Raw genomic sequence first — 12,314 nt, 5'->3', positions numbered from 1 at the left:
AATGAAAATGGTTTTTTTTAAAGCAAAAATGAGAATTTTCGTTCAAACATTTGAAGTTTCATCATTGGTCTAATGAAGACACACTTTTTTGTACAAATTTTGTTTTTAATTAATGAACCATTGAAGAAAACTCTGATAACTTCAAATTGCAATCGCGGCACTTATGTACTGTATGATTCGTTATTCCCATAAGAGGTACTGCGGTGGTTTGAATTTGTAGAGCAAATGGACAGCAAAAAAACCGGCATAAATAAAATTCGAAGCGAACGTTAAAGGATTTTTAAAAAAACTAAGAAAGACACAGCATCATCAAATTCAATAAATACTTGAGGACAAACTCGTTCAAAATCTGCGTGCGCACATAAAAAAATACATGAATATATGAACAAAATGAATCAAAATTTATATATAAGATGATTCTAGAGTCCAGGAATTCACACTTAAAAGACAGATGTTTTATTTATACGCCAGTATTTTTTTTTTTCCTGATTAAAATTGAGAGCTAATTTCTTCATAGCAGTGGAAGACGTAGCAAATATCATACATGCATTATTGTGAATACCCTTAAAAGAAAAAATAAGTTCTGCGAAGCGCTGCATACTTTAAAGTTACTCGTGATTTGAGCCCCGATATATTATTTTCTCTTCAAACATGAAGGAAATTTAGTTTTAGCGTCGGGGAAATAACTTGCCCTGACAAAGCCAAAGAACTTGTGCGCGAGTAAAATAACTTTTCCTTTGGTAAGAACAGGATCTACTTTGAAGAAACGATAAACGACAGTCAACCGTTAAGTAAAGAATATTCAGTTAAAACTTAAGTGCGTTTACTGGTATACAAGCAAGCCGTATTAGCATATTGTCACAATTGACCTGTTTACGCGATAGATATAATATATAAGAGAGGCAAATTTAATTGCTGTACAAAAACGAAATGAAATTAGAACTCAAAGAAACATAGAATTGACGGCGGAAGAACGACCATAATATTTTATTTATGATGCGAATATCAACTGCAGAAAATTTGTGTCTTGCCTATACTTATGAGGGTCATCTTGGAATATAGCTCCAATTTGTGATATTTGGTTTATCGTCCGATTGCAAATACACTGATGTACAGGCGGACTAGCTAATTAGGTGTGAAATCCAAGAGAGACGAACGTATGTGACGGCTCACCAGCTATGCGGGTAAGCAAAGCTTATAGGTACGGTATTCACGCCCGACGCCATACACACGTCTCTCACATTGAGGAAGACGGAGAGTGACATGTCAAGATCAAATTCAACAAATTATTAAATGTAGATATTTAAAAGTCCAAATAATTGGCTAATATGTATTTTTCATACCCTTACGGAGATATGTTATGGTTCCAAATATTTTGTTGCTATATTACTATATGTATTTGAAGCACACCTATAGAGAATGTTAGTGTTAAAAAAATATAACATTATGAATTAATGACGTTTAAATTTCATCAAATGTACGGACCCGAATGACAAATATGTACGAGTATGTAATGTTAATGTTTTAATTTATTTTTTTTGTCAAATATTTTAGAAGTGTAAATATGAAACATTCTAACGCGTATGCCAGTCATATATGTGACATAATTAGTGCCACTTATTTTTTTATTTTTAATATGCGTATTTTTATGCCTCCTCTTTCACAGTAGCTGCTCGATTGTGAAATAGTCTACTCACTAATGTCAGTGACGCCCCTTCTTTATTTATATTAAAATCAAAATTAAAATGTCACTATCTAAATATTTTAGTTTTTGCTTTCACTTTCTTCTTTCCTTCCCACGCCCCCACCGCTCTTCATAGCATTGTGTATATTTTTAGTTTATTTTTGTTTCAAATATTGTACAAACTTATAAGATTCTAGGGATATGTACATCCATTTACTTTTTGTATTCTCAAACTGAACGGTTTGGGTAGGTAGGAAGAAATTGCCTAGAGGCAATATGCCCGCCCTTATATGTATATAAAGAGTCAATAAATAAATATCAAATGAGATATGAATACGGTTGTGACTGAAAAATAACATAACATTTGACCGCTACGTGTAGGAGAATATACCGACGTAATGTTTTTTGTATATATTTATTGGTAAAACTCCATAGTTATCAATTTTGATGTGGCTTGCTCTCGCTAAAGCGATTAAATAATAAAAAAACGAAAAAACAAAAACGAAAAGTTTGATTGATACATTGTAGTTAAATTATAATCAATTTTACTGTTTTAAGTCAGTTATTTTTATACTTCTTTTACCCTACTGTGAACGAAGTATTTAATATCTGCTTTCCCAAAGAGAAGTTGTCAAATTTCCATTTACCTTAATACTGTTTACATCATTTGATTCTTGCAATCTGTCCAATTTATCGGGTACTTCTTTTTTAATTCTATTGTCTTCATTCATGTTTTCTTCGTCGGAACTGAAAAAAAGAACAATTGAAATCAATTATAAGTTAAGGCACAATTAGCAGAGGTAAAAAGTAAATGACTGGTTGGTAAATCATTTATCATATTGAATAAAATTAAGCGAACCATTCATTAAAAAAAACATTTTAGCGTTTTTAAGTTGAAACTAAGTTGAGATCATTAAAGTTTTGTTTTACGTAAAAACCCGTAACTTAAAGTTTTTAAATAAATTAATTGCTTTTAATTTTTAATTTGATAGTTTTAAAAGAGCAGAATTTTTCAGTATTTGAATCTGTATAGGTAAATGAGATAAACATTTCCGTAATGATTTTAAAGGTATCATATATTAAAGTACAATCTTTTTTTCTTATTTCAATTATTTGTGAAAATTATATTTTTTTAAATCATATCCATAAATCCGAAATTTTTATTTGATCAGTTATCATCTATTAGTACAAAAATAGATAAGACCCTTTGTAAATTCTCATATTGGATAGTAAAATAAATAAAGGAAAATTTACGATTCTAAGAATATATAATTATTCGCAGAGTAAATTATATCGTTTGATATTTATCATTAAGTTAATAAAGGTGGAATTATTTGAACAGCAAAGACACCATTAACTGTTTATTCAAGTAGAACTATTTTTACTTGATAATGATTGTCACGTTAAAGTTAGAGGCTTCTATTTAATTCGAAAATAACTTCTACGAACTTCCAGGAATTTCGGAAAAACTGATAAATAAATTATTTTCGATTCTTCAAAGGTACAAAATAAATTAAACATGAAATAAAATAGAGAATGGCGATAAGTTTTAAATAATAAATACTAAGTAGAAGTGGGATTGAAATGTAGGGAAATAACATTTCGAAGAACCTTGTCAAAGATAAATGTGTTATTTTTATGATTTAATTTAATTTATTTAGAATACAAACACTTGCGCAGGTTAAATTATTATACATGGAGACAAAAAATGTATGAAAATACTAGGGCCTGCAATCAAAAAATATGTATTCACTTAATCATAATTAAAGAACGCGACGATGGTTTAGGAAAAATTAAATAAGTAATTGAAACAATTATTGATGAGAAGATAGTTTAAAGGAAAAATAAAGAAATCAGCGGAAAATTGCATTGGTTTGATGACGAGAAATAAAGAGCAAAAAAAAACAAAAAGAGATAAAACGTCTATTTTTCTCTTGTTAGTTCTCTTCTGTACCTATTATATGGAGTGACTATTAAAATTCTTGTTAAATGTTTCACAAATACGAGGGATGGTAGAATGTTTCCGGTGATTAGTTTTAAGGCTGCAGTCTGGTAAAACGCACGCAAAATGAGGAAATCATACGATTTTGCCATTTCAAAAAGCATATTCTTTTTAATTGCCCAATAATATCTTACAAATATATAAAATAACAATTTTTAGATAAAAACAGTAATTTTTCAAGGTGTTTCTATTAAAAAATATGCTTAAAAGTTTTATGTAACTAAAATATAATTACTTTTAGACCGGCAGATTAGTCTATTCAAACTTAGACTAAACTTAGGTATCTGGATTATTGAACTAAAAAATTTTATAATAATTTAAAGATAATAAATTGAACATGAAAGTGGCCGAAGCAAAATCTTAATTTTTGAAAAGAAATACAAGCATTTTGAATCACATACATTTTTGTGGCATTTTCCTTTATTTCTACGTAAAATTATGCCATCGGTAATACTTTTAAAAAATACATTTTGATCGAAATATTTTAGGGAAAAATCTTTTTTTATAGATTTGTATTCTCCTTTCTTTTATAAGACGAATATGTTGGTTGTAATATTCAATTTCTAACAATTTCTTATTTCCGTTTTTATTACCTCCATACTTGCCCTCACCGATACCGATCGAAGATATCACTTCTCTTCGTCAATGAATTATATGCTTTTAAAAAAAGCCTTTATAATTTGGAAACTGCAAATAAAATTTGCATTCTACGTACTTGTTTCAGGATTTTTTTTCAACTCTCAATTCTAATAATATTCCATTTATAAACAGGGGACCCAAGAGCAGCGCAATAATTAATTAAGAAGCGTACGTTTGTTATGTACAGTATTTTAAATGTTCTGAAGTTTTTAAAATATTTACACAGCCGCATAATTAATGCAGTTATTTTGTCTGCATAGTTAATAATTGTTTCTATTAATTTTAAGTCCAAAAGATCCTAGAAAAGAAATTCTAAGTCACGTATTTCGTTTGAATCTCTTATAATATTTTCATTTATCTTATAGTTATATTTGAATGAATTTTTATTACGAGTGAAAAATAACAATAATATAAACATTCGAGAAATTGATATGAAGTTTGTTTTCAGTACACTAATTTGATAATGCATACCTATAAGTCTTGTTGTAATTTTGCACAATCATCTCTACACCTAACTTTGAGGTTATTTTATTTATCGTGAACATAACAAAGGTAGTGGGAATTTAAAAAAAGGAATCAAATATCATATACATAGGCATAAAATAATAGTGGCCCAAGGTGTGATCCCTGTGGTACACAAGACGGAATGGAGAAGAAATCTGATTTATATCCTTCAACAATAATTGGCTGAAATCTATTTTCTAAGTAAAATATGACTGAAAATTTGACTAAGTCTGAATGAAAGAGGTAGAGAGATGATTAAAGCTGAATTCGATTCGGCGAAAGAAGATAACTTTTTATCAAAGAAATCAAGACCGTTATATTTATTGACCGACCTAAGAATTCTAGGCAAGGCGGAGTGGAGTACATATTCCTTTGCAAAGTTTTGTCTACCGTTTTGGTGTTTGCGTTATTAATATAAATATCCTTCGTAGGGTAGTGGTTAAGACGCTTGATTCACACACGAAAGGTCCCGGGTCCGATCCCCGGTGAGAACACAAAAAAATACATGCGGTTTTTTTCAAGCCTGGGTGTTCGGTGGTGTAATTCCCCGCTGTGTTTAATGTACTTAATATACACTGTGTTGCACATAAAAGATAAATAAAAAATAATGTCTAGAATACAGATTGTTAATTACCTCTTTCGATAGGTTTCAATTTTTTTTTAAATAACACTACAAAACTTTCCTTCCAGATCGATGTCTCTACAACAGCACTGAAACTAAAACGTACTTCGTAATTTTCAATGACTGCACTTGTTTAGACACAAGCGATATAAATATATTACAACAGAGACGAAGATAATATAGAAGGCTAGGGATTTAAAGAGCTTATAAACGGTCAATAGTTAGTCAAAGTAGCCACTTTGCACACTGTTACATTCACTATTCTGCCTATGTTCAAACATTCAACTTCTTTAAATTCTTCCGTCTGTTGATTTTTGTGAAATTCATCTGACTGAATTATTTCCCACGTGTATTTATGGGCAACGCCTGAAAGGAAAAATTGAAGGAATATGAACGTTCAAACATAGAGAGAATGATGAATGTTACACAATGTGTAAAGTGGCCACATAAACCAGCGGATGACAGGTGAGCTCTGTAAATGCCTAGATTTCTATATTCCCTTACCTAAAATGCTCTTAATCTCTGTCGTAATATATTTATCTTAATAATTCCCCAGCGAGTTAAATCCAGTCCTTGTGTACAAATATTTTGACAAAACCGAGATAGTGGTGATTTGCGTTATTAGGCAAAAAACGATAAAAATTATCATCAAAATGATTTCATTATTTAATACATACTTAGTTCTTAAGTCCCAAATCAATAGATAATAAATGTATTTTTTAAAGTCCATAAAAAGGTACTTTATAAACAAGTTATAAGCACCGAAAAGTATAAGAAAAAGTTTTAATTTGAAACTAGCTTTTACCCGAGGCTTCGCTCGCATGGTATAAGGGAGAAATTCGTTCAGTAATTAATTGGTTTTGTCATTTATTTTCCCGACGGAAATATATTTTTCTTCAGATAGAAAATAGCTTGTATCGATTGCGGGTCCTCTAAACGTCCATTAGTCTACGGTGAAGTAGCATCGTTATTCTGTTCATAAATCCAAAATTCTACTACAAAACTACTACTAGTTTTACTGAAAATTACTTAGGATTTAGAATTTAGAGATTATGGTATTATTTGGGTGTTCATCGTAAATTTATTATTTAGTTCTTAATTTGGTAGTTGGGCACACATAATAATAAAACTGTAATATTTTTAAAAATATAATACTATAAAATACATTATTTACTGCTTTAGAACGGAGAAACTATCCCTAGTAAGGCAGTTTCGATGAACCACCAGAAAAAAAAAAATATGTGTGTATACTTTTACCACTGAACTAATCTTTTGTCTAAGTAATTAAATGTAAATTGCGGTAATAAATATTTTAAAAATAAATAAATTTAAATAAAAAAAAACCAAAATGGAAAGCAAACCGAATTAACTAAAGTTTAAAGAATAAATTTCAAATTGATTTTTTTCGGCATCCCACCTTACCGCCTACTTATTTTTAAATAATGTTAATCTTTGTTGACTATTATTTATTTTTTTCATGTTACTTGTTTTGATTCGGGATGAAAAATAAGTATTCTATTTTACTTTTCATTTCTCCAGCTATCTCTATGCAAAAAATTATGGCAATCGGTCGCTCCGTTGAGACTTGAAAGAAACACAAACACACTGTTTCGCATTTGTAATATCTGTACCTTGGAGGGTAAAATTTAAATCTTGGAGGAGTCCACTTTTTGCCGTTTTGAAGTTAAAAATTCAGAAATTATCGCAATAAGCTTATTTATACGTGAAAAAGACACCGAAGTGCACTTTCACCGTAAAAATACTTTTTTAAGTTGAAATAAAAGTCCACTTTATTGTAGTGCAAAAAAACGTCAGAAGTCCCAAATACGCTACATATTTGAATATGTACTTTTATTATCAACATAATTATTTTTTAATATTAAAATTTCTTTACAAATTGAAATTATCTCATGTGGTTAAAAAATTATCATGTTTTGGAAATCGCACAATAACAAAATATTGTTTTCTGTAAATTTCGTGGTCAATGTGATTCCCGTGGTTTATCCTTTAAGATACAGATATTAAAATGGATGGATAGAAGCGTGGAAGGATAGTGTTGTTATTTAATTAATGTTATCTATTCGGACAAGTTAGTGAAGTTAAACAATGAGTCGTTAGGAAACGTACTTACTCGTATCTAGGTATATTGTTAGCGACAGGTGCTCCGGATATGCAAACGATAATGGAACACAACGGCAAAAAGTTAACAGGCGAAACTATCCACTTGTACAGTGCTAATTTTTAATTTACTTTGAATTTAACAACTTTATCAGAGGTGTAACAATACTCGTAAGTACCTAACGCTATCGTTAACCTGACATTAAATGGGTTTTAAAATGAACCAAAAATACATATTTTAGACATAATTTAATTCTTTTAAGTCTTGTGGGGCGATTTCACACGCGTCTACATAGAAACGAGACTTGATATCGTCGCCGTCGTTCAAGCTTAAGTCACTAACCCTAAAAACGACAGTTTTGAGTCTAGCATACCATTCGAAGAGTAAAATTATGTTCTTTAAGAGGCAAACGTCATCAAGGTATCTTAGTTAGAAAAAAATGCGTAAATACGAATTATTTAATTTTCACTATGTGACTTTATATTATTAAACACTGTTTTTTAAAAAGCACTTTAAAATATTTTTGAAAAAGAAAAATATTTTTTTATTTTTATTTTTTTATTTAAATCTTAAAGTAGGGCACACATATCATACATATTGTTATGTGTGTTCTAAAAATAACATTGCAAATATATTTAATTTATAAATTGTTTATCACATTTGTCTTGACCATTATTTTAAATTTTGATATGTTTTTTTCTTCATAAATATTTTTTTCCATTTCGTAATACTTTTTAATTGCTTTAAATAAAATTGAATTTTGTGACTTTGCCTTTTTCCTAAATGGAAGTCTAATTTTGTTCTTTTCTCTAGTATTGTGATCGTGTTCATGCTGGTTCCGATCAATTTTTTTCCAAAATTCTGTTTTTTTATTAGAGTTTATAATTTTATGAACAAATATCATTGTATTGTAAAATATTCTTTGTTTATATGTTAATAATTTCATTTCATTTACCATCGACTTTACCCTCGTATATCTGTTTTTTTTCAAAATGATCCTAAAGGCTTTATTTTGTAATACAGTTAGTTTATCTATGTTTTCTTTGTTTGATAAAAATAAAATGCTACTACAGTAGTTAACGTGTGGTGATAAAGAAAAATATTTTTTAACCACAACATTATAAAAACTATGCGTAATATTTCTTTATTGAACTAACCTTATTGCTTGCATTATCCAGGTTATAAATAAGTTAAAGTCACCTAATCAAATTTCAGCCACCTTGCCTCGTTAAAAACTTTCCAGATATTTTTTTATGTATCAGAAGGAAAAAGTTAACAATGGAATTTATTAAAAAGGCATGAAAAAAATATGTTATATATATAAAACCTCCAAAGCAAATTAATCTAATTTTTCTTCGGTCTCCAAATATTTCCTACTGTTGTTTCTCAAAATAATGTTTTTTGGGGTAGCGACTTTGGTCCGAACGGCGACGATATATTTCTCTTAATGAAAAAAACCACTAAGTCTTATTTTACTATAACACGCCTAAATTATATAATTATTTTGAAAAATTATGAAAAAATAGTTATTAACTAATATTACATATACACCGTTTTTTGGGGCCAGACCGTGAAACTTCAGAGAAACATTCCTCATAGTAAGCTTTAAAAAGAATCATTATTTTTTTTTCCAAAAAGTCTTTTTTAAAATTTGTTTTTATGATCTCAAAATGGAGTAAATCTTTAGTTTCGGACTAGCACCCCTTCCGCAAACTCCTACCCCTCCCCGACAAAAAAAATGCGATAAAAACGTATGTGACCAACGAAGTTATACCCACCAGACGCGGACAAGGAAAGCGGCTGGGTAGGAAAGTGATAGGGGTTTGTGGATGGACTGCTTGTCCGAGAAATTAAGAATTTACTACATTTTAAGATTACATTTTTAAAATGATTTTTCTTTTAAAATGACTTTTTGGAATAATTTTCGTAGGTTTTTTTTTAAAGCTTACCATGAAGAATGTTCCTTTGAAGTTTCGCGGTTTGGCCGTGAAAAACCGCGTATGTGTTAAATTTTAATTTTAAAATAAATGTGTTTCAAAATATTTGGCCTTTTGCCTTGTAATACGACGTTACAGCACCATTTTCACAGGGAATTTTCATCACAGTATTTTAAGACTTAATTACTCTTATCGATTATATATTCAAACGTCGTGTAAAATTTACTAAAAGACGTACGTAAAAAAAAAGCTAACTAGGTAAGGTAAGCTATTGTAAGGTCGAATTTTATGTTAATGCCCAAATTTCTGTCCTTTTAAAAAAAATATCTAATGTAATGAATGTAGGTATATTGTTGGTAACAATAATATACCTACAGTCGTCTGCATACCCATACAACTTGGCAAGTCATGCTAGATTTGTCTCTCCTAGGAAACAGTCGCTCACTAACCACAGTAAATATAACTATTTATTATAAACCGCAGTCAACTACATTAAGCCTTATTACTGATCTTTAGTACCACCATAGGGTATAACATAAAATCAATCGCGGTTCTTATGCGTACTATATTATCCGTATAATCCGCCTTCACTGCTCCCGGTTCCGGCTCAAGTCGGCGACGTTTAATAAAGAGAGCTTAACAAGGATAGTCTTTCACTTATTGGATAGTTCATGCATGGAGACACTCGTACGTCTCGCAGTCCACGGAACGCGCAGCTCCCATTTCCAACACTATATTTCAAATACATACAGCGTATTATGCCTTACTGTTTGTTTAGAGTCAAAATCAAACGAAGAAATAAAAGTATTACAAAATATTGACTTTGTTAATAACGAATTCCTTGCCCGAGTTGGAACAGGATATTTACCCTTGATAGCCAATAAAAACTATTATATTAAAGCATATTGTTAAAAGAAGAGAGAAAATAAATTTTGATTTACAAATTTAATTTAAAAATAATAATTTATTGACAAGTAATCGTTTTTTCTTTCTTTTTTTTTTAGACTGAAGATCCATCATAATTATCATGCCCTTTCCGCACCTAATGGTGCATAGGGCCAGTGCCCAGTCATTGGTACACCAATCGCAGCGTACCTTGACCTTTTTTTACACGAAGGTCTTACGCTTCTATGACTATGAAATATTCTTGTGTGAAACACTTTTTAAAAAAATATTTCATATCAACCGAACGAACCCAAGACCTCTCGAATAGTAGGCAAACACGCTGACCATTACACCTCTCCATTGGCCTCGTAGGCCGACAAGTTCCAACTCTAAGGAAATACATTTCTGGGTTGCAAAACAACAAACGTAAATATTTAATTTACTCGAAATAAATCGTAACGCCAATTTAAATTTTTGTAGGTTTTCGAAATGGTTTTTAGAGTTTGAATACATGGTACAATAACCCAAAAGAACATTGAAAGAAACCGATTCGAATCTTTAAAAAAATATCAAGGAGTTAACTCAAAACATTCCCCTCTTTCCTAATCAATAAATAAACACAATTTATGAACATCACTATTTTTTATACCAGTACTTATCGGTACAAAGAGATATTGATGTACCGATCACTGTTTTTCCTAGACAATTTATTGAAACCTTACACGATCTAAATGGTTCTCAAACTTGAAGCAATCAATTATAAAAGGAAACCAATGCAAATATTGTTTGTTTTTTTTGTTATTATGTTCATTATTTTTAACTTATTATTTTCTTTGGATTGTATTTTCTTTCATATTTATCAATAAAACCTGTAAGTAGATATGTTCATATATTGATAGAAGTTTAATTAAGTTCGTCTATTTAAAAAAAAAAACTTTTGTTTATTATTTGTATGATACACGTTGTGTTCTCATATACATAATTGATTATCAATATTAAAACGTTAATATTTTACCTATGTCGTTTGTATTATTTGTGAACCATAAAAAATAAATCAAATCACTTTACATATTATATTTATATTGTATACCTATGTATGTATGTATATTTTATAAAACGCTTTAACTTTTATAAGGAACAATTAATGATTTATTAAAGAGCATACTTGTACGATTTTTTTGCTTGAAAATTATATGCCTATTTTTTTTTTAGGATTTACCCGCTTAGCCTCTATTTAGGGGCTTGTCGGCAGGTGGAAAAGGGGGAATATTGAAGCAGGTTATGAAAAATACACCACAACATCCAGACCAATAGAACAAAATATATTTCTTGATTTTTTTTCTTGCAACTTGCGGGATTTGAACCCGCGACGCCAGTTTCACAGTTAGCCGTCTAACTAACTGCGCCACGGCGCCTGTCGAAATATTATATAATAAATTGATCGAAATATTGTCCCCAAATTTTATCTATACAGTTTTGTAATTTTAATGGTAGTGTTTTTTCATTTTTTTAAATTTATTTATTCACACTCTTTATCAAAATACAATTCCATGTTCACTTTGCCCAGCTAACAAGGGTACATACTCCGTTCCAAGCTAGGTAATTACATTTTAATATATTATAATAGTTAACAAATTAATATAGAGCACAGACAAACAAAATATAAACTTATTCGGATACACATTTTGATTCATATACATACAGACATACACATATATATAAATATACACATATATACACATGCACATACACACATACGTACATACACCCATGCGCATACACATACATACATTCATAATAACATAGACAATTTATTTATGCGAAACTTCATGGTTGTCATCTATAAATATATATTTTTTAAATTATTCCTTGTTTTTTATATTTCATTTTTGACATCCAGTAAGGTTCTCCAATCCGTGGCA

General features: G+C 29.8%; 1 protein-coding gene across 2 annotated transcripts in view; it reads right to left on the bottom strand.

The window, feature by feature from the left end:
* The window catches only part of LOC148285218 (uncharacterized), a 242,967-nt gene that overhangs the window by 27,758 nt on the left and 202,895 nt on the right, over window positions 1–12,314 (bottom strand). For both annotated transcript variants that reach the window (XM_088228447.1, XM_088228455.1), the window contains one exon: window positions 2,332–2,431. In XM_088228447.1, coding sequence (XP_088084573.1) covers window positions 2,332–2,431 — 100 coding nt within the window. The remainder of the gene's footprint in view (window positions 1–2,331; window positions 2,432–12,314) is intronic.

The sequence above is a fragment of the Micrasema longulum genome, unplaced genomic scaffold (genome assembly GCF_059751315.1).
Source record: "Micrasema longulum isolate JH-2025_06_02 unplaced genomic scaffold, ASM5975131v1 h1tg000046l, whole genome shotgun sequence".
Taxonomy (NCBI): Eukaryota; Metazoa; Arthropoda; class Insecta; order Trichoptera; family Brachycentridae; genus Micrasema; species Micrasema longulum.
The sequence above is the reverse complement of the archived record's forward strand: the minus strand, read 5'-3'. Positions and strand labels throughout refer to the sequence as shown.